The following is a 20,666-nucleotide window of genomic DNA, read 5'->3' on the forward strand; positions in this document are numbered from 1 at the left end:
CTGATGATTGTTCTCGGATGCCGGCCGTCTCCCTGGTAACTCCACGAGGAGGACAGAGACAGAAACAGGGAAACTGAAACAGGGTAAACGTCCAGGAGGCACAACTGAGCAATCTCAAGACCTGTCAGAGCGATGACGGAGAGGAAAGAAGTGCAGGAAGCAGAAAAAGAGCAAACTAAATGTCTGAACAAAGGACTGAAATGACAGAGCAGGAGACAGTTACAGAAACCACAATAAAACGCTCAGCAGGAATCAAAATAATCCACATTTTCTTCACCTCTTTTTACTCTTTTGCCACAATTTCTGACAGGAAAATGATATTACAAGACACTAATGTACAAATTAACCTTGCACTATTTCTATTTAGAGCGACAAACCTTATAAAAACTCTCCTAAAGGAAAATAATCTGCTCTAACTTAACCTTTAAAGCAGTGAAACACACACAACTACATATATACACAAGGTTGTTGCTAGAGGTACGGACCCGTACCCGTAGCCTGTGGCCTACGGATAACGCACTTTCCATTTGCCAATCAGATACACGAGATCTGGTCACGTGACTCCCGGTAGACGCTAGAGGTACGGACCCGCAGCATCGGTACTCCAGGTACGGACCCTAAACCTAACTCTAACCCTAACCTTTGCTTACCTTTAAACAGTTTGCAGTGGTTAGCAGCTTCTTGACTCGCAAGACTCGCGTACGGGTCCGTATCTGTCTGGCAAATGGAAAGTTGCCGTATCCGTAGGCCACAGGCTACGGGTACGGGTCCGTATCTGTAGACACAATCTATACACAATGTCTGTTGTGTTTTCAGTTAGAATGAAATCTGTTCTTCCTTCATAAACTCAGCACCTGCAGCTGACCTCTCTCATTATACCCTGGCAGAGCTCGCCGGGCTTTCGCTTGGGTTGCACGCCTCATCAGCAGACCAAATACTGTACACTCTGAAGATGATTCATGTGTTTACTTCTCTCACTGTAATTCTGGCCAACTTGTGATTGCTGATTCATAAACCAGCTGTAATGTCCTTGGGTTTTGCGTCCAATTTCTAAAGTGGAAAAAAACACACATTTGCTGCTCAGAAAATTAAATTTCGCTTCAATGCTCCACTAGAATCATGTAGATAATAAACACTGAGTATTGGTGCATTTAATTCTTACAGTAGGAACCTTTAAATGCATATCTTGGGTTGTTATCGGCCACTCTACTGAGGACAATGTTGTCATTTCCAGTTTTACTTCAGTGCTCTCTGACTATTAAGATGCCTAAACCGAGACTCCATGATACAGAAATGTGTCTGACTGGCTAACTGTCGCAGAAACATGAAAATATTTTAGGGGTTTTCGCGACGACGACTCTGCAAATAAACATGCACCTGATCGTAGTAATGAGGAAATGGGTTGCGTATTATCCCAAAAAAGCAGAACCAGAGCATAAAAATACAATCTGAAAGGTCACAATGGTCACAACGCATCCGGTTAGCAGTGCAAAGAGAAGTTAAGACTGATAACGAAATCTCAGTTACGCCAGCTACTTTGACCCTTCTTCTATAAATGCTCAAGTCATTTTCCTGAAGGTCGAACTTGGGAAGCTCATAACATACAATGTTCAGGCCATATGGGGTCTGTAAAGCATCTTGAGACAATCTGAATTGTATTTGGTGCTATATAAATAAAATTGAATTACCCATTTAGCTGCTTTGGCCCCTGAAAAACCCAAAAACTGCTGAAGATCTGTATATATATATTTTTTACAGCCATACAACAGTGGCTCATGCATGCTTTGCACAGTAACAGCACTGTAAAAACCACAAGTTTGGTAATTACTATGCTCACTAATTTGACTTCATTAACCGTCATTCTGGGCAACACTGAGCTGTGTGCAACATCGAGAAATTATTACACAATCTGATAAATGACAAACACGTTTTTGTGCCATTGATGTTATGTTACATAAATGCTACGGCTTCGTTGACAATTGTATTCGCCTTGCTTGTGCCACCAAAACATCTCCGAACTGTTGGGCCATGAGCACAACATCTCTGGGGGTGTCCTGTAATTTTGGATTCTGTACATTCTGTTGCAGTTCGGGTTTGTTTTTGGCACAGATGCTCAGTCTAGGAGGCTAAAGGACAACTCAATGCTTTGAGCTTTTTCTTGTTTTCCTAAATTACAGTTTTTTTCTCCCAATGTATGACAAAAATCTTCTGATTCTGAAAGCATACATTCCAGTCTGATAATGCCATGGCCATGAGCTCAATAAATTAACGTCTGTCTTAATTTTTTTCATTAAGGCACACGACAAAAGATGACCAAAAACATTCAATAAAAGTAAAAGAATAAAAGAACAGTGGCAAATGCGGATTTGTTCATAAATATGAATCAGAACGAAGCTACAAATCAATGACATCACAATAATCTCCATCAAGTAGAAAATGTGTTTTCAAATATTATTTGTACCTTATTAATATGTAATGAACAAATTATTTCTGCCTTCAGAGCAGTCAGTAAGACTGTATATGTAGCTATTGTTTGGCAAGGCTTCTCCAGCAGAGTTTTACATTGTTAGGAGATGATCAGTGTTATTTCCTTCATCTGTCTGTGGTGTTAAATGTTTCCGTAGATCGGTTTAACCCTCCTGTCATCCTTTGGGTCAAACTGACCCGTTATAGCCCTATAAGCTGCAGTCAATTCCAGCCATTTTCAGTACAAAAAAATCACTAATATTTTATTTGTAAATAAAAATATGACGAGAAATACAGGGAATATTGGACGCGCATCGCGAGGTGCATTTCCTCGAAAACAACCTAATCGTGGATTATATAAAGACTTCAAGACATGTTTTGGACAAAATATTTTACTGGCTTGTTTTGTCTGGATGTCCAAGGTTGGATTATGGCCGTTTTTTGTGGAATATTTTCATCTGTGTGTAATAATGAACCCGGAAATGTGAGTCGCGCTGTGTGCGTTGAAGCCGTGTGTAGAGAACGGATGGATGGATATTCGTTGTTTGTCGGACAAATGTGTTTTTCTCACCGGCTGTGGTAATCACATCTGAAAGTGGTTTATACCGGCGGATTTATAAGAATCTAAGCTTTCCATCGACGTATAGTGTTTGTATAATCGCGTTTGCAGCTTCAGACATTTAAGGAAATGCTTATGCAGATCTCAAAGTGTTCCGCGAGCGGGACACAGAAGCTTAACGGGTTAAAGTTTTAAAAATCTGGAAAAAAATATACTTTCACAGTGAAAACTTCCACACTTTAAAAATTTTTTTAAGGAAATTTTTGAACATTTTTTGGTGGGAAAAAACAAATAAAAATGTTTAAGAACATTCAGAAAAAATCAACCAAAATCCAGTGAATTTCACTTTTGAGGGAAACTTTCTTCTTGAAGATTTTGCAAATTTTTTATAAATTTGGGGAAATTTTTTCTGAATTTTTGGACTTTTTCCAGATGAGGCAACAACATTTTTTGGTAAGAAAAACATGAGGGTTAAATGCTGAGTCGCTCCCTATCGAAGTTATTTAAGAGTGGTGGTAAAACAACTCATGCTTTTAAGGTTAAAAAAGGTTGCATGCTAGGTTTCAGAAACAGTCATCTGAAACGCCGCTGTAGTTTGCTGGCTAATGCGGACGTTATCCAACCGTAAGACCTGACAACACTCAAACACACTCAGATCCATTTTGCAGCTGATATGTCCTATAGATTTGCTCTTAAGGATGAAACTCCTCAGTGCATATGAGCGTGACACGAGGAAGAATTCAAAATAAACTCTATTTATTTCCCCTCCCTCGAACTCCACAAGCATGTGGGCCCCGCTAATAAACACTGTGAATAGGGGACATCACATCTGAGAAGGAGTTATGGTACACGTCTGTCTGCTTGATCCCCGAACACAGAGAGGAAGACAAAGCCCTGAGAGTCAGGACCAGACCCGACAGAGAACAGATGGCCCGACACACAAACACACACACACCGAGACAGTGAGATATGAACACATACAGCACGCAAAGACAAACACAGAGACGACACACTGAGACGGGGAATGATATATATATATAAAAAACAGTGACAGAGGAAGGCATACATGGACACACAAATGCAGACAAACGATGCAGTTGCAAACAACAGAAGCACACCACATACACAGAAGGACTTGTTTGTCATGGAAACACAATTTGAGTGATGATTTCCCAGCATGTATACAACATCAAGTCGCAGTCCTTATCCCTCAGCACTCAGGTGGAAAAACCGAGGAAGAGAGGAGGAAAGATAAACAGAGAGAGCCAGTTTTATAACACAAAGACAGAGAGAGAAGATAGACCCACTGTAAAAAAAAAACATAAACAGATAAAGGGGAAAACATTGAGATAGATTTTTTTTTTAAAAAAAGGGGCAGATAATATCAGCAAGTGAGGCACTCTGTCGCCCTGTGTTATCATCTGCCTGTTTATTGATCATATTCACCTCGACAGGAAAACGCTGTTGGATGTGCTCAGCTCTGGTTAAATAAGGAAATGAGGGACGGTCCTGCGTCATCGCTGATAGTCCCTGTGTGTGGGTGAACAGCTCAAACATCTCTGCCAGACTGTATCTCGTACAGTAAGATGCACATGATGATGCACATCTAAGCGAACACATTCACCAGACTGTGATCGGAACGTGTTTAATGATTCACATAAACATGGAACACTGCAAACGTTTAACCCTCCTGTTGTCCTCATTTAAGGGCACCAAGAAATATTGTATCTTTGTCTGAAAAAAATCCAATAATTCAGCAAAAAATTCCTCAAATTTATAAAAAAAATTGCAAAATCTTCAGGAATAAGTTTCCAAAAAAATTCCTTAAAAGTTTCCCTTAAAAGTTTTATTTGAAAAAATCCCCAAATTTCGCACAAGAAATAAAAAAAAAAAGTAAATATTTAAAAAATAATAATAAAAAATCCTAAAAATATCTAAAGCAGTTCCATAAATATCAGTACAATATTTTCTTGAAGAACATTCGAAAAAAAATCAACTTTTCCAATGTTCTTAAAAGATATTTGTGAAAACATTTATTTTTCTCCACCAAAAAATGTTCAAAATTTCCCAAAAATGTTGAAAATGTGGAAGCAGGGATGGGTCATCTGACAACCACACATCCAAATCGGCACGTGAGCTGTTTTTTTTAGAGGAACTGCACAGATCACGTCCTTAAAAAAATAAATAAACCTGCACTGTCCAAAGCTTCCAACTCCACTTGAACTAAACAAAATCTTAAATGGTTGTGGCACAATTAGGACAGCGCTCTCTGGATGCAAAATGCCCCTTAGAGGTTTAGCTTATTTTGTAAAACAGAAGGCCGCATAGAGGAGGAAGAAAAGCAGTGAGTGGATCGACATCTGAAAGATTTGATGTGAACTCTTCATATCAGCAGACATGTAACGACACAATTAACTCACGATTCGATGCGGTTTTGTCACGATTTTTGGTAACACAATGAGCTAAACACTAGACAAATGTAAAATAGTCAAAATTTAAATTAATTTTTAGCATTGTTTGTGTGTTTGGTCTCTTTATTGGCAAATTACTTACAGTCAGTATGAGTGGAGGTAAATGAAGCGAAAGTCTCCCATCATGACTCTACATCATGTTCTCAGCCAGACACTTACTGCCAAGACTGATCATGTTTATTGTTATTATGATATCATTGTTTCATTTTAATATCTCAGTTTTCATCAGCACCGGTCTATTGCAACACTTCTGGTGTGTAGCAGTGATGCTCCCACAGAGAATTATCAGCTCTATCTGCAGCTCCCCTCAGGCTTTATGGAGCTTTATAGAACTCTATAAGCTGTCCGACCCACAACTTCACTGGCTGGGTTTCACTCTCGCTGCTCACGGTGTTGTTTTCAGCAGCAGCAGGAGGCTGTTTTCTTTGAGAAAGCTCTTAAATCCTTCAGTACACTACCTGCTCACCACCAAACAGCTGACACAGAGGAGCATTTAGAATCAGCAGGCACTGTATCAACGAGGATCAAATGTTTGCTTGTCCAAATATGTCAAAAAATCTATAATTTCCATCGGCTGTACTTTTTTTTTTCTTCTCGTGCCTGAGGCAGCTCACAGTTGAAGACCTAAAGCAGCTTTACACTGTAAGAGAGCGAATAGTGAACTTATATTTAACAGACGGCCAGAAAAATGATTCCAAATGACCCAATAATTGCTGGTTGTATTTATTACAGCCATGAGGTTCACCTCACCAACTTGGGGGCAAAATGTGAGTGATGTCTTTATACTTTGTTTGGCCAAAAATATCAGGTAACATCAGCTTTTACCGGTGGTAACGTTTAGCTGTGATTACAGAATTGATTACTGAATTAGCTTTCTAAAATTGGGGAGTTGGTTACAATCTTTTATTTGGGTTGCATCTCTGGGTATCTTTGAGCGGAGAAGAAAAAGTCAAAGCTGATTTTAAACTGATTCGCACATTCCAGAAATCGTCTATTGCCGGGGTGTCAAACATGCGGCCTGTGGGCCAAAACCGGCCCTCCAGAGGGTCCAATCAGGTCCGTGGGATGATTTTGTAAAGACTAAAAATTACAGAGAACACTGTAAATTTGTAAAACTGTGAATTTGAAATAATTTCTAGACCATGATGAGTTGTTTTGATCATAAAGTAAAATACTGGATTGTTCATTGTTCTTTTGTCATTTCGGCTCTCATTTTTGTAATATTTGTTTTGTTTTTATTATTTTTCTTGTCTGAGTTTTGTCGTCTGCTTCTTGTTTTTGTCGTTTTGTGTTTCCTTTTTGTCTCGCTTGTGTTTTGTTGTCTCATTTTCGTCATTTTGTGTTTTACATTATTCATTGTTTTGTGTGTTTTTTGCCTCACTGGTGTCATTTGTCCATTATTTTGGCGCTGTGTAACTTTGTTGCCTAATTTTTTTGTCTTTTTTCTTTTTATTTTGTGTCGTTTGTCTCATTTTTTGTCGTTATGTTCTCGTTTTCATTTTGTGTCTCATTTTTGTAAAATTTCGTCTTGTTTTTTTGTCTTTTCTTGTTCAAATGTTGTTGTTTTCATCACGACTAAATGTTGCGTGTCTTTGTAGAAACACTCTGATCTGTAAATTATAAAGTGTAAATAATAAACTGAGGCATATCATTGCTGAAATTGAATTTATTTTTCTGAAGAAATTTCAGGTTTTTCATAATGTTTTGTTCATTAAATGTGAACATTTGAAGAACATACTTTTTTTTTTGCATGAAAACAGAAGAAAAAATTGGAGTTTTATGAGTTAATATGCTTCTATTTTACTGCTCTGGCCCACTTAAGATCAAACTGAGCTGAATGTGGCCCCAGAACTAGAATGACTCTGACATCTCTGGTCTATTGGATGTTCTTAATGTGTCTTTGCAAAGGAAAAAGTGGTGCAGTGCAGCACACACAGGATGTACAGCACACACTGGAGTTATCTCCACTTTATCTTCAATTAAAGCAATCATCTGGTGCATTAAGGCTTTAATGATTTATAACAACCAATTCTGCAATACAAAGGTGATTCGTGAGTCCTTTGTATGCAATCATCGTGAGATTAACGTCGGCAAAGCGAAAGCGCTGAACCACAGCACAAGCAAACAAGCCAATGTACACTTTGATCAGGTGGAGAAAATTACTGAGTCCATCCAATTTCAAAAGACCTGCATCTGCACAGCATTATGGGTAATTTGTTTAGCAGGAACAGCAGAATGAAGCACACACACCCTGAAAAGGTGGACCAATTTGTGATTGTTGGTGCTCAGAAAATAGTGAAATTTACCGTTTGTGTGCCTCTGAATCATTGCAGTTTTCAAATGAAGAACCTGCACAGGTATGTCTGTCTTTTTGTTTGGTTAGACGGTAATATTTATCAAGATCAGCAATTCAACGGACTAAAAACAGTGAATAGTTTCCAGTTATGACAGTGCTTTAGTGTAGGAGCCTGTAGATGGTGTTTTGCCTTTCTGCTTATTGAATAATAGAGAATCAATTTTGAATCGAGAATCTTTTATAAGAGACGACTGCTGAATGCTGGCCAGAACTGAAGAAAAAGAACTTCCACACTGTTAAAAAGTAGAATTGCCTCTTGAGGCGAGGTTAGGCAAGAGGACTTATTTCAAGTTTTCTAAAGCTGCTGAGTTAAATCTGGCAGTGTCTAAGTCCAGTCCAAGAAACACACACAACACTACCTGTTACTCAATTCAAGGCTGCAGCTGACACACAAAGCCAAAACTAAAAACTCCTACAGCCGGAAACGAAATCTTTATGGACGTACATATGGATTTTTTGTTAACAGTGGAGTGAGGTTAAGCTTAGCTGTATTTAATTCCTGCCAAAATGCTCTAATCCCTCAAAGTCAGAACCCATTTCGTTATCAACGGAGCAGCTTCAGGTTTCATCCTTTGATGACGCCATGAAGTCTTTGTTAGGAGGCTTTCATAGCTTTCAGCAACTTTCTGTCATGTTCGCTTTCTGAGATCACAGGAGGAAGGCGAGCTCTCTGTGTCGCTTTGGTGCTGAGATGTCCTGTTTGTGTATTTTTAATGCTTTTTGTGCTATATGTCGACGTCAGTGCTCCGCTGGTGTTTGAAGAAAACGTGTAGGTGAGCTGCATTTATGCACATTAACTCAGATGAAAGCAGCCTAAATGATATCAGAGAGCACAATTAGTCACCAGAATTCATTTTCATCTCTGCTCTCTGATATTAATCATGTACAGTAACTGTGCAGCCCACAGCATTTTACAGAATGCAGGAATATTCATAAGTTATTAGATGTAGAAACATAAAAACAAGCATTATGCAAGACTACAAATCCACCTACTTGATGTCCTACATATAGAAGCTATTTACAGCAGAGGAGATCGTGTTTAGAAAACGCCTGAAGATAGAGAAGACTTTATTTTGCATCTTGTTCACCCACACAAACACACAGTATGTCACAACTTGTGGTCCCCTGGAACCGTGTTGTGCATGTTAATTATTGGATTGTTTTCTTACACAACAACAGAAACAGGGTTTTGTTTTTTTGCCAAAACTTGGGGTCTTTATATTTATAGTTCCAATAGCAACACTTGACTTTAAGTTCTCCTGTTTGTAGGCGATATACAAATATTAACTAAACCAGGGGTGTCAAACATGCGGCCCGCGTGCCAAAACCGGCCCTCCAGAGGGTCCAATCAGGCCTGCAGGACGACTTTGTAACAGAGAAGACATTAACTGCAAATTGTAAATTGGTAAAACTATAAATGTAAAATCATTTGTAGACCGTGACAAGTTCTTTTGATCATAAAATAAAATACTAGATTGTTCTTTTGTCAGTTCATGTCTCATTTTTGGAATATTTTGTCTTGTTTCTGTTGTTTTTTTTGTCTTACTTTTGTTGTCTGTCTCATGTTTTTGCCGTTTTGTTTCTCATTTTGTTGTTTTGTGTTTCCTTTTTGTCTCCCTCTTGTTTTTTGTCTTATTTTTGTCATTTTGTCTTTTGCTTTCTTCAGTGTTTTTGTCGTGTTGTGTGTTTTTTGTCTCACTTGTGTTGTTAATCTACTTTTTTGTTTTTTTGTTTCTCGTTTTGTCATTTTTTGGTCTTGTTTGTGTCAATTACATAATTTTTGTCTGTTTTTTTTTGTTTTGTGTCTCGTTTTTGTCATCTTGCGTCTGATTTTTGTCATATTTTGTCTTGTTTTTTTTTTGTCTTTTTATGTCTGACTTTTGTCATTTTGATCATAAAGTAAAATACTATATCATCAGTTCCAGATAGCTGTGACTAAATGTTTTTGTAGACACTCTGTGATCTGGACGTTATAACGTGTAAATATTTATGTGTTGTAAACCACTGTGCTGCTATAAATGCTAAATGGTTTTCATTACTCATAATGTAGCCAAAAGCTTACTTTTTAGATGCTACTAAATCGTTAAATTCACACACTAAAGGTTGTAATTCAGTATTTTTCAGCCACACGGATTCCCCCTGCTCCCTCAAAAACCATTTGTCTGATTTTAACGCTATCAATCATTTCTCGCGCACGGTCGGCACCTTTTTCACAAGGATTCCAATGGTTATGTAATTCCAAAATAAAGAGCGATAATCTGACAGATATAACCTGAAAGGAGGAAACGGCGTGTCTGATCCTGACAGTGCGCTCTGGTTCTGCCACGACCGACAGCACGGCTCTCATCAAACTGTCACAGCGCTACTGTCCCATGAAGCAGCTGCGTCTGAAAAAATAAACCGATGATGTTTTCAGGATGTCAGGAAACACGACTTTACAGGCGCAGCAGACGTGTCGAGGGGTGCCAACTTTCACAACGAGCCAGGATAATGGATGGACACGAACAGATGGATAAACGCTCGATTTAAAATCTGAAACACTGTATGCTTCCGAATGGCGACGCTTTAGAGTGAACACATCATTCAACGCGCTTCTGCCATGAACCTGGATTATTACTCAGAGCCTCCTAAACACGTCACTTCTGCTCAGCGGAACAAAAAAAAACTCTCGCTGCTTAGTGATGGACAAACTGTTCTGGAGTAGTGTATCTTTGTGACTTTTATGAGGATGTCAGTGCATTGAAATGTTAATTTGTACCTCAATAGTCGGGCAGGTGGCTTGTCTTGTGTTGACAACTTAAAAGCTCCAGATTCAATCACCACAGCCGCCCGAGTGTCCATCAAACGTCTATCAGCTGTCCTCAAGTGAGACACTAAGCCTTTATCTGCTGATTCACTTCAAGTCGCCGTGGATACGAGTGCCAGCAAAACGCCTGTAAATTGTCAACAAATATTTACGTACATGTAAGCCGCACGCTCGATTTCCATTTAATATCTGTCTTCTGAGCGTCATATGTGGCTGTAATAACCGCTAGTGGGGATGGATCACCTTCTAACACGACAGCCAGCCATTATCATCCATCCTTATCTCAACAACGATGAGACAGGCCTCCCTCCTTTTTCTCTCTGTTGCTCATTAATGATGAGGATTAACAGCGACACAGACGCTCTCCATCGTCAGTTTTACCATCGTTCCTGTGCCTGTTTATTTCTACCTTTTATTCCCCAAACACGTTCCCAGTTCGACAGAACGATGCAACTTTGATGTACAAAAGTAATGTGTGATTTTGCGCTTAAATAAATGAGAAAAATGTACCCATTAAGCTGGATTTATGGCCGATACAAGGAGTTAAGAGTCTCGCCGTAAATGCTGTAGATTCTGATTTATGGTTCATACTAAGATTTCGAGATCAGATGGATTTATTGTAGATAGTCAGGCTATATTGTGCTCTTATTGTTGCACCCAGTAAAAAAGCAGACAAAGATCCATTTTAAATTCACAGAGATCATTGTGACATGCTTAACTGCACAAAAGGCATCCAATAGAACTGAAGAACCGACGACTAAATTCCTGCTGTCTTCGTATGTTTGCTGAGAAGTAGCTACTGTTAGGCAGTTTTATGATAAAGGTGTAGAAGCACAAGTTCTGTCTCATTTTTCATGAGGGTTTGGGAAAAGGTTAGGCAGTAACTTCTCTGAAAAAGCCGATTTAGGAAGCTCCCTTTCTTTCCCGTATGACCATAACTGGCGCTGTACCTTCTAGTGAGAACCCTCTACAGGTCTACAGGCAAAAACAAAGTGATGTATTTACACCAGAAAGGCTGAGAGGAGGGATTTAAGACTTACAAGAATGGCTAATATTAATATCCAGGCTTGTTGTAGCTCTCTCCCTCACTTTGCTTCCTCATCTCTCCCTCTGTGAGTGATGCTACGCTGCCAGAGGATTGATGTACCAGATTAGACCTGCTGCGCTGAGCTCTAGTCAACTTCTATTAAAACATTTTACCATCGGACCTGACGCTTGATCCCCAGCGATCACAGAAGATGGATGATGGCGGAGGCAGGAAGTTTGTGGAAAAAGAAAAAGCAGCACACCAGTATGGGAAGGATGCAGACAATGGCAGATTGGCAGATTAAACTCCCGGTTCTTAGCTTTTAGCCCTCTTTAACCCTCGTGTCGTCCTGCGGGTCAAAATTGACCCGTTTTGAAGTTTGAAAATGTGGAAAAAAAATATATTTTCACTGTGAAACTTCTGATGCCACATTTTCAACATTTTTGGGAAATTTCTGAACATTTTTGGTGGAAAAAAAAGAAATGTTAAAAATGTTTCTTAAGAACATTCACATAAAAATTTATTTTTTGGTGAATGTTCTTAAAGAACTTAGTACTGATATATATATGTAATCACTTTAGATGTTTTTAGGACTTTTTTGGAAGATTTTTTACTGATATTATGAGAATTTTCTTGCCAGATTTTTAAACGGGATTTTTTTTAAAAAATAAAACTTTTAAGGAAAACTTTTAAGGAATTATTACAATTTTTTCTTGAAGGTTTTACAAATTTTCAGAAATTAGGGAAATTTTTTTGCTGAATTTTTGGATTTTTTTCAGACAAGGAAACAGTATTTTTTGGTGCCCGTAAATGAGGACAACAGGAGGGTTAAAACCAAGTCTGAACATATGAAGTCTTCATCAGGGCAAAATGAAACAAGAACATTCGGAGCTTTATAACTTTTGTAATGTCCTGGTGTTTTGTTGCTGCATTTTGCCCTTATGAAGACATTTCATATGAAAACAAAGCTAAATTACAAATGCATCAAGGCTATAAATGTGCTGCAGCCTTGTTTCGTGTTGACACACAAACACACAGCCATATGCTGAGCCAATGAGGTGCATTTGATCAGTCTGGAAAAAGTGCAAACACTGCAGGGCATCCACCCACGCAAACACAATGTACCTAGCTCTTTAAGCAGGGAGCCGTTCTCTGACTTCCATCTCTCCTTTTTCTTCTCAGGACTACTCTTCCTCCTCTCCTTCCCTTTATCCTTCACTCCATTCTGCTTCCTCTTTTCTCCCTTCTGGGTTTTCTCTGCAGGGAGACACAGAAGACAGGCTCAGGTTAGGGATTCTGTCGGTTTATTCAATTTAAACTTGACTTAACACTGGGAGGTTTCACTGAGCCTGGGGAGCGACTTCTTTTCAGGTGAAATTTGAGTCAGAAAGTAGTATCCAATCGAAGTTGGAGAAAAGTTGTGCGAAACAGATGCACACTTACATGCATGCTGTGCTTAATCAGAGAATGAGCTGGGTCAATATACAATTGTGGGACTTTTTGTATCATAGTTGACATTTTTGCTGTTTTCAGGCCTAAAATCAACATGGCCGCCTATAACCAAGCCTATAACCAAGCCTATAACCAAACACCACATGGCATTTTTAGAGGAAGATTCTTCTACATATTATATATACAACTGAGTAAAATTGAAATTGGAAGTTATTTATAAAGAAATTGATCGCATGGACTACAAAAGTCCCTCAGTTATATATAGACCCGGACAAGTTTTGAGTCATTTTGGACAGTTTTCTTGTCATTTTCAAATAGTTTTATGTCAGCTTGGATTCTTTCTTGTCATTTTAGATAATTTTTTGTGTCTTTGGGATAAATTTCAAGTCATTTAGGACAAATTTCATGTCATTCTGGACCAATTTTCCATAATTATGGATAAGTTTCAAGTCATTTGGACAATTTTCGAGTCATTTTGGACAAGTTTTGAGTCATTTTGGACTATTTTAATCATTTTGGACTATTTTCTTGTCAATTTCAACAAATTTTATGTAGGCTTGGATCGATTCTCATCATTTTGGATCATTTTTGTGTCTTTGGAATAATTTTTGAATAATTTAGGACAAATTACATGTCATTCTAGACTAATTTTCCGTAATTCTGGATCATTTTCAAGTCATTCTGGATGGGCCAATATATAATTGCAGGACTTTTTGTATCATAGTTGACATTTTATTAATATCCAGTCATTTTTTATTAATAAGTGATTGTTACCATAATAAATAACTATGAACATTAGTTTTGTTACTTTTAATAAAAACGTATCCAGGATGTATCCCACAGACTTCAAAAATTCCTCAATTATACATTGACACAGATCTATATGTAGCTCTGTTGCATTGCTGTTGTTTAATTTAGTATCATTTCAGTACATACCGTTTAATCCCAAAAAACATCTTAATTATTATCAATATTAATTCCCAAAAGACTTTTAAAATCACATGTTGACATTCAGTTTAAAATCTTTTGACAGTTGGATTTACAGATAGTTGATAAGAGGGATAGTTTCCAAAGGGAGAAAAACAGGAAAAAGAGGAAGTAAAGAGGGAAATGCTATTGTTAAGACTGTAACTTAAACCATGAAGAAGTCAAGTTTACACACATTATTTACAAGATAAACAGCTTAAGAGCAACACCATCAATTTTAGATGTCTTTCTCACCATCTGGCGAAAATAATTCCAATATTTACTCTCTCTTTGCTGTGTTTTTGGTCTCCACCAGCTTGGGGCAAATCTGCGGCTCTTCAGCTGCTAAATGCTCCACCAGCTCGCTGCCAGCCGTGCCTGTCTGCCGTTTGTTGCTGAGAAGGTAGTGTACAGTGAATTCTGTGGGTTTTTCAGCTTTTTTAAGGAAAAAGTCTGCCTGCTGTGGCCAAAAATGAAGTGATGGAAGTAGTGAGAGTGAACCAAAACAGTAAGACGGTGAACCTGGCGGCTAAACAAAGCCACTATAAAGCTCTGTGAAGCAGCAACGCCCGGTGATAATTCTCTGTAAGTAGGTGTAATATTGATTATTGCCCATTTAAATGTTTTATACTGACATTATTCTCGGCTAGCAACCAGCTTAATTAATTTTGAATTGCGAGGTGGAGGTAAAAGTGATGGAGGTGGACGATGTAAGCGAATATGTGGTTGCAGGGGAGCGACCTGTTCAAGTGTCACTGACCCGTGGAAGGTGTGGACGGATTTGTTGTGTCAGTAACACCTTTCTGCTACCAAAGCAACAAGAAGATTTATCGTGAAAAAGTGCAAATTCATGCTGAGATCCCAAACAAGATTCTTTATCTTTATCGCAAAGACAGAAAAAGGAATTTTTTGTTCACAATTAATGTTATTCCCATGCAGCTGTAGTAACAAGTTTTTTTTTTTTTTTACCCTGTTTGACAGAGTTATTGTGAGGCGACAGCCAACTGTGACTCACCTCCTGATGAGGTTTGGGGATGCAGTTTATCCTCAGTAGCACATTTTCACTTCTGCTCTGCCCAGATAAAAGCTAAACGCCTGGAATGCATATTAATGCTTGTCGTAAAGGTTGTTTAGCATTCCAGTTAGAATTTCAGGGTAACACTGTCCACGTGGACTCATGCGGCCCTGATTAACTTCACCTCTGGCAGCCTTGCACAATAAAACAGAGACTAGTTGTGGGGCTATCTGTATGTGGATCAGAGTGAAGCAATATTCTGCCTTTTTATAACATTATATTGTCATTATCAGGAATGACCAAGGCTCCAGAGTGCGACCAAATATGTTGCACCGGTGCGGCTGACATTGAACAGGTTTATGTCTGCATGTGAGTTCTGTGTTGTGCCACAGATTGACGATAGTCTGCTCCAAGTTGCTAATTTCTCCTCTCCTGTCTGATGCTGTATGAAACTGTGCTGCTGTGCCTTTAGGTTTGACTTACAGGTGTTTTTGTAGTTTGTAACTGGCCCGTATGACTAAGTCAACTTACATGTTCTTCAATCTTTTCTCACTATCTTCAGTTCAAAATATTTCACAAATCTATAAGAGTTCTATACTATGTACACTATATACAAGTCAGTTCACCACTGCAACACTCCGATTTTGCCAACTTTCTTCTCTTTGCAGTAAGCTGTGTAAGTCTCTGGACAGCCTTCCTTTTCAACTCCTGCTGGTTGCTTGGTTCAACCAAAGTCCCCCAATGTGTAACGTCTTTGACTTTGTCCACCGTCGAAATTTGTTTTGAAAACGCCGATCCCAATGAATAGTTGCTCCGGCGGATGGGAATTGTTTCGACATGTTTCTTCACTTTTGATGCGTGGTCTGACAGTGCTACGCATCCACGCGATCCGTAGTTAATCAAATCTTTACAATACATACAAAAAGCTTTTCCGGCCACGTCTGCTTTCTTCAGAAATTGTCCAAGTGTTTCTGTTACCTCATCGATCTTTGAGCCAATTTTCACCTTCACAGTGACTTTTCTCTCAAGCCATTCCCATCAGAGCTTATTTTTGACACTTTTGTCAATTTCTGTGACTGATGACTCCTGATCCTCGTTAAAAATCTCATTATTCCGCTGAAGACGATACCAAATCTCCAAATATCCGAGTCGAACACGCCGCCATGAATTTGTGACAAAGAATGCTACGAGCAATTTGATTGGTCCAAGCTTGAAGCTATCCAATCGCTGGGGCGTTTACAATCGAACGATAGCTTCAGTGAAAATCTAGCTTCAGGATTTTCCAGGCGACAAAAAGTACCTAACCCCCCCTAAAATTTTCTCAATGGATTTAGACTATTCACAGAAATGTTCAAATTTGAAATTACATCGGCATGTAAACTGTCTGTAGGTGTGAATGTGAGTGTGATTGTTTGTCTGTATATGTAGCCCTATCATAGACTGGTGACCTGTCCAGGTGTCTCCTGCCTTCACCTCCACAGGCCTCATGAGGATTAAACGGTGCATAGATGATGGATGGATGGCATAGCCACGTACTTCTTTCACAACACTTTGTCTTATTAGAAATAATAGTGAATCAAATTGTGTCTTTTTGGGTGTTTTAACGTCATGTGAGCACTTCATTGTTATTTTAAATTCTGAAATGCTGTTTATTGCTATTTGTCTACTTGCTGTACGTCTTTTGCTTGGCTCTTGCTGTCAGACAGTATTATCTCATCTCAACTGATTTGCCAGCTACAAACATTGTCAGTACTTGAGCAAAACTATATGGGGTGTCACGTTACTTTGGGTTTGGTGAGGGGTCAGCAGATTGTTCATTTGGGAGGGGCAGGACAGCTGCTTCCACTAATTATGAATGCACTGTTGACCAATCAGTAATAACCCCCCCATTAGCCCCTGCTGCTAACTCCACACCCTTTGTCTGTGCACATTGTCAGCTCTTTTGTGCTGTCGTCTTGTGGGAGCGGAGCTGGAGTGGGCAGCTTATTACACAGCGGCTTTTCCTTTTCATTAGTTCTTGTCGGAACAAATCTCAGAGAGATCAGGGTGTGTCGTGGCCTCTTCTTCATAACAAAACAGCACAGAAGTTACATTACGCAGTTATTATTGCAGCCGCAAAAGGTGGAGCATTTTTGCTTCTGAAGCCCACCAGCGATGCCAATATAAAGTCAAACAGGACCCCTGATCACTGGTGGATAAGCCAGTCGCCTTTGGATGGATGAGGAGAGACTGAGAGACTGGGGTTCAGATTTTTAGGGGGTTGGAGGCTCTCCTCTGGACAATAATATCATTTTAACCACACTGTCGGATCGGTTAAACCCCGGGCAGTCGAACGCAACGTATATCCAAATAATAACCACCCCACCGCCTTGCAACGTTACACAGACATCCAGTGTGTGTTTATCCGAGCCTCAGGTCAACAACATTTACACAACTCCACAACAAGCTGCAGCCAACGGAGCCGGACAACGACCCGCTCTGGGGAGACCTCCGGCCAAAAGGCGGTTGGCGCTCAATGATTCAGACCACCAGTACCAGTCAGAACCCGCCAGAACTCCACGAGGCCGAGGAGGCGGCTCAGCGGCCAACGGGGCTCGGTTAAAGACACCCAGAAGTAAGAAGCAGACGGCAACGAGAGGCCTTCAGACATCCTGTTTGTACAGTTAATCCAGAATTTTACAGTTTTATATACAGAAACAGTCTTGATACAGTTTGTTTGTCAGGTTGTCATATTGACCAGAGCTGTTCATTGCCATAAATGTTTTTGCAGATTAATTTTCTTTCTGCTTTTGATCAGGGAAGGTTATGCATTTATGTATGTAATGACAAAAGGCTTTGAACATTAATTATCTCAGAAATATACCTCAGCACTGTAGACCTCTCAATGGATAAATGTTTTTAACATATGGCAGTTTCGTTGTTAGTCATCAAAGAGTAAAAAAATGAGCCATGAGTAAAAAAAAATTCCTGATTTGATATCTCAAATAAAATCTCACAATCTGTAAAATATGAAACTGAAGTAGGAAATGCACTCAAATACCTAAAAGGCTCATACAAACAACAATATGAAACATTCCTATTTGCTTCCCAGCTATTTTACATTATTCATTTGTCAACGAGAAAGGCATCCGTTCAGATGTTTCTTGATTTTTCTGTAAACTCTCAAGCTCCCCGTACGATTCAACAGACAATACTCCAAACTTAAAAAAAAAAAAAAAAGATTTTAAGGGTCAAGATACAGAATATGGTGTTGAATGTTCCAATATATCCGAGTGTTTCTGAGTGTCTTTTTCTGTATGTAAACTGAACAGTTTGGTCCATCTTTAAGACAGACTTTCATATATGTTTACACAAAACACACATACACCACTTGTTTGTTGCCTTCAGGTCTGCTCGCACGCCACACACACACACACACACACACACACACACACACACACACACACACACACACACACACACACACACACACACACACACACACACACACACACACACACACACACACACACACACACACACACACACACACACACTGTACGACATGTAGCAGAGCCTTGCAGAGCTCCATCCCTGCTGTGAGCTGTCCTCTCACTCCAGGAGACCTCGCTCACTCCCTCCAGCTGAGAGTGAGGCAGGTAACACAACAAACACTGATAGGTACACATGATGAAGGACGAAACGATCACACCTGACAGCAGCCATATGTAGTCCGACGTGTTGGTCCTACGATGAATACACAGTCGGAAACTTTGTGGTAAAATAGCGTAAGAGATCAACGTTTTGGTGCTAATTGGTTGTTTTTGACGGTTTTGCAGCAGCAGAAAAGATTTTATGAAGGAGAGACGAGCATGATGAGAGGGAAAGTAGGTAATAAAAGTAAAGTTAAAAGTTGTCTCGTATTATGTACAGTCAAGCTTACATACATTGTTACTTTAACCGTCCTGTTGTCCTCATTTATGGGCACCAAAAAATATTGTTTCCTTGTCTGAAAAAATTCAGCAGAAAAATTCCCCTAATTTCTGAAAACTTGCAAAACCTTCAGGAAGAAAATTCCAATAATTCCTCTAAAGTTTTATTTTAAAAAAAATTCGGCAAAAAATTCTTGCAAATATTTTCAAAAAATGAGCAAAAATCTTCCAAAAATTCCTAAAAATATCTAAAGTGATTACACGCTCATCAGTAAAACTTCTAATATTTTATTTAAGAACATTTACAAAAAAATCAACCAAAATCCAGTGAAGTTTGCTGGATTTTGGTTGATTTTTTTGTGAATGTTCTTCAGAAACACTTTTAACATTTCTTTTTTTCCACCAAAAAATGTTCAAAAATTTCCCAAAAATGTTGAACATGTGAATATCAGAAGTTTCACTGTGAAAATTAAATTTATTTTTTTCCACATTTTAAAACTTTAAAACGGGTCAAATTTGACCCGCAGGACGACACAACGGTTATTTAATATTCAATGTTTAAAGTGAACATAATCAAATGTGTAATACAGTTTAATCGCTTCATCTTTAAAAATCGTTCTAAACTCCTGAGACGTAACATTTCATTACCGCTTGTTTACTCCTCCCAAAAGTCTAAACCCTAAAGACACTCAGTGTGAAGTGATTAAAGCTAGAGTCATGAAAAAAATTACCTAAATGATCAATCAATCATCAAAACAGCTGCAGTTTAATTTTCTTCCATCCAATCTATTAATTGGCTAATCATTCCAGCTCTAAGTTCAGCACCGTCGTTAATTACGACACAATTCTGGTGAAAGAACAATGACTGATTGGTACCGGATAACCACAAACACATGCATGTCTGCACACACACAGCATGTAAGGAAACAATGCAGTCACACTCCGGTGAGCCTCACATATGCAGCACAGCGATGATCTCTCTCGCTCATTCACATGACATGGGAAGCCCTTAATGTTGGGATGTCTTGTTGCAACAGGCTCCTGCTGTTTACACAAACAAGAGAGTCATGACTGCACGGCTCAGTGGCTCTCCTGCTGCTGTGCTTCTTGTTTTTGTATTTATATATATCTGCACTCGCATGCATCAGTTCAGCGGGTGACAGCTGCAGGTTGATTGCAGCTATAGAGGGGGTTTAAAAAAGCTGATTTTGATTCGTTTGTGTATCGCTTTGCAGTCGCTGTTGGGCGAAATAGTCGACTTGGAGGATCTGACACCAGTTAAAACGGTATCAGTAAAGCGTTTAATTGGTGTAACATCAGATAATATATACCCATAATGCAAAAAAAGAGAAAATTATATCGTAAAAGTATAATTTAGTGCAGTTGTCCTCATGACCAGATGAAGACATGCTCACTGTGCAGTTTAAAGCAGCACACCGGATGCTTAAATATCTGGGTTTTGTTCCATAAAACAAACTCTAACCATGCAGTAGGGTCTGTGAGGATGTAAGGGTTTATTTAGGCTCAGCAGTACAGCTTTGAGCGCAAGTACGAACACATCTTAGTTTAATGTCTCCTCATGCTATCAGTTGCCAATTATCAAACTACGGCTGAGGCTGTTTGTTTGTGTTGCAGGT

The 20,666-nt window shown here is 39.0% G+C and overlaps 1 protein-coding gene across 2 annotated transcripts in view; it reads right to left on the reverse strand.

Annotated features, from left to right (window-relative positions):
- The window catches only part of jade2 (jade family PHD finger 2), a 248,936-nt gene that overhangs the window by 12,834 nt on the left and 215,436 nt on the right, over positions 1-20,666 (reverse strand). The window contains exon 12 of one of the 2 annotated variants that reach the window (XM_051937429.1): positions 12,811-12,942. The exons of the other annotated variant lie outside the window; for it this stretch is intronic. Within the exon in view, the coding sequence (XP_051793389.1) occupies positions 12,811-12,942 (132 nt within the window). The remainder of the gene's footprint in view (positions 1-12,810; positions 12,943-20,666) is intronic. 2 annotated transcript variants of the gene reach the window in all.

Source organism: Acanthochromis polyacanthus, chromosome 17 (assembly GCF_021347895.1).
Source record: "Acanthochromis polyacanthus isolate Apoly-LR-REF ecotype Palm Island chromosome 17, KAUST_Apoly_ChrSc, whole genome shotgun sequence".
Taxonomy (NCBI): Eukaryota; Metazoa; Chordata; class Actinopteri; family Pomacentridae; genus Acanthochromis; species Acanthochromis polyacanthus.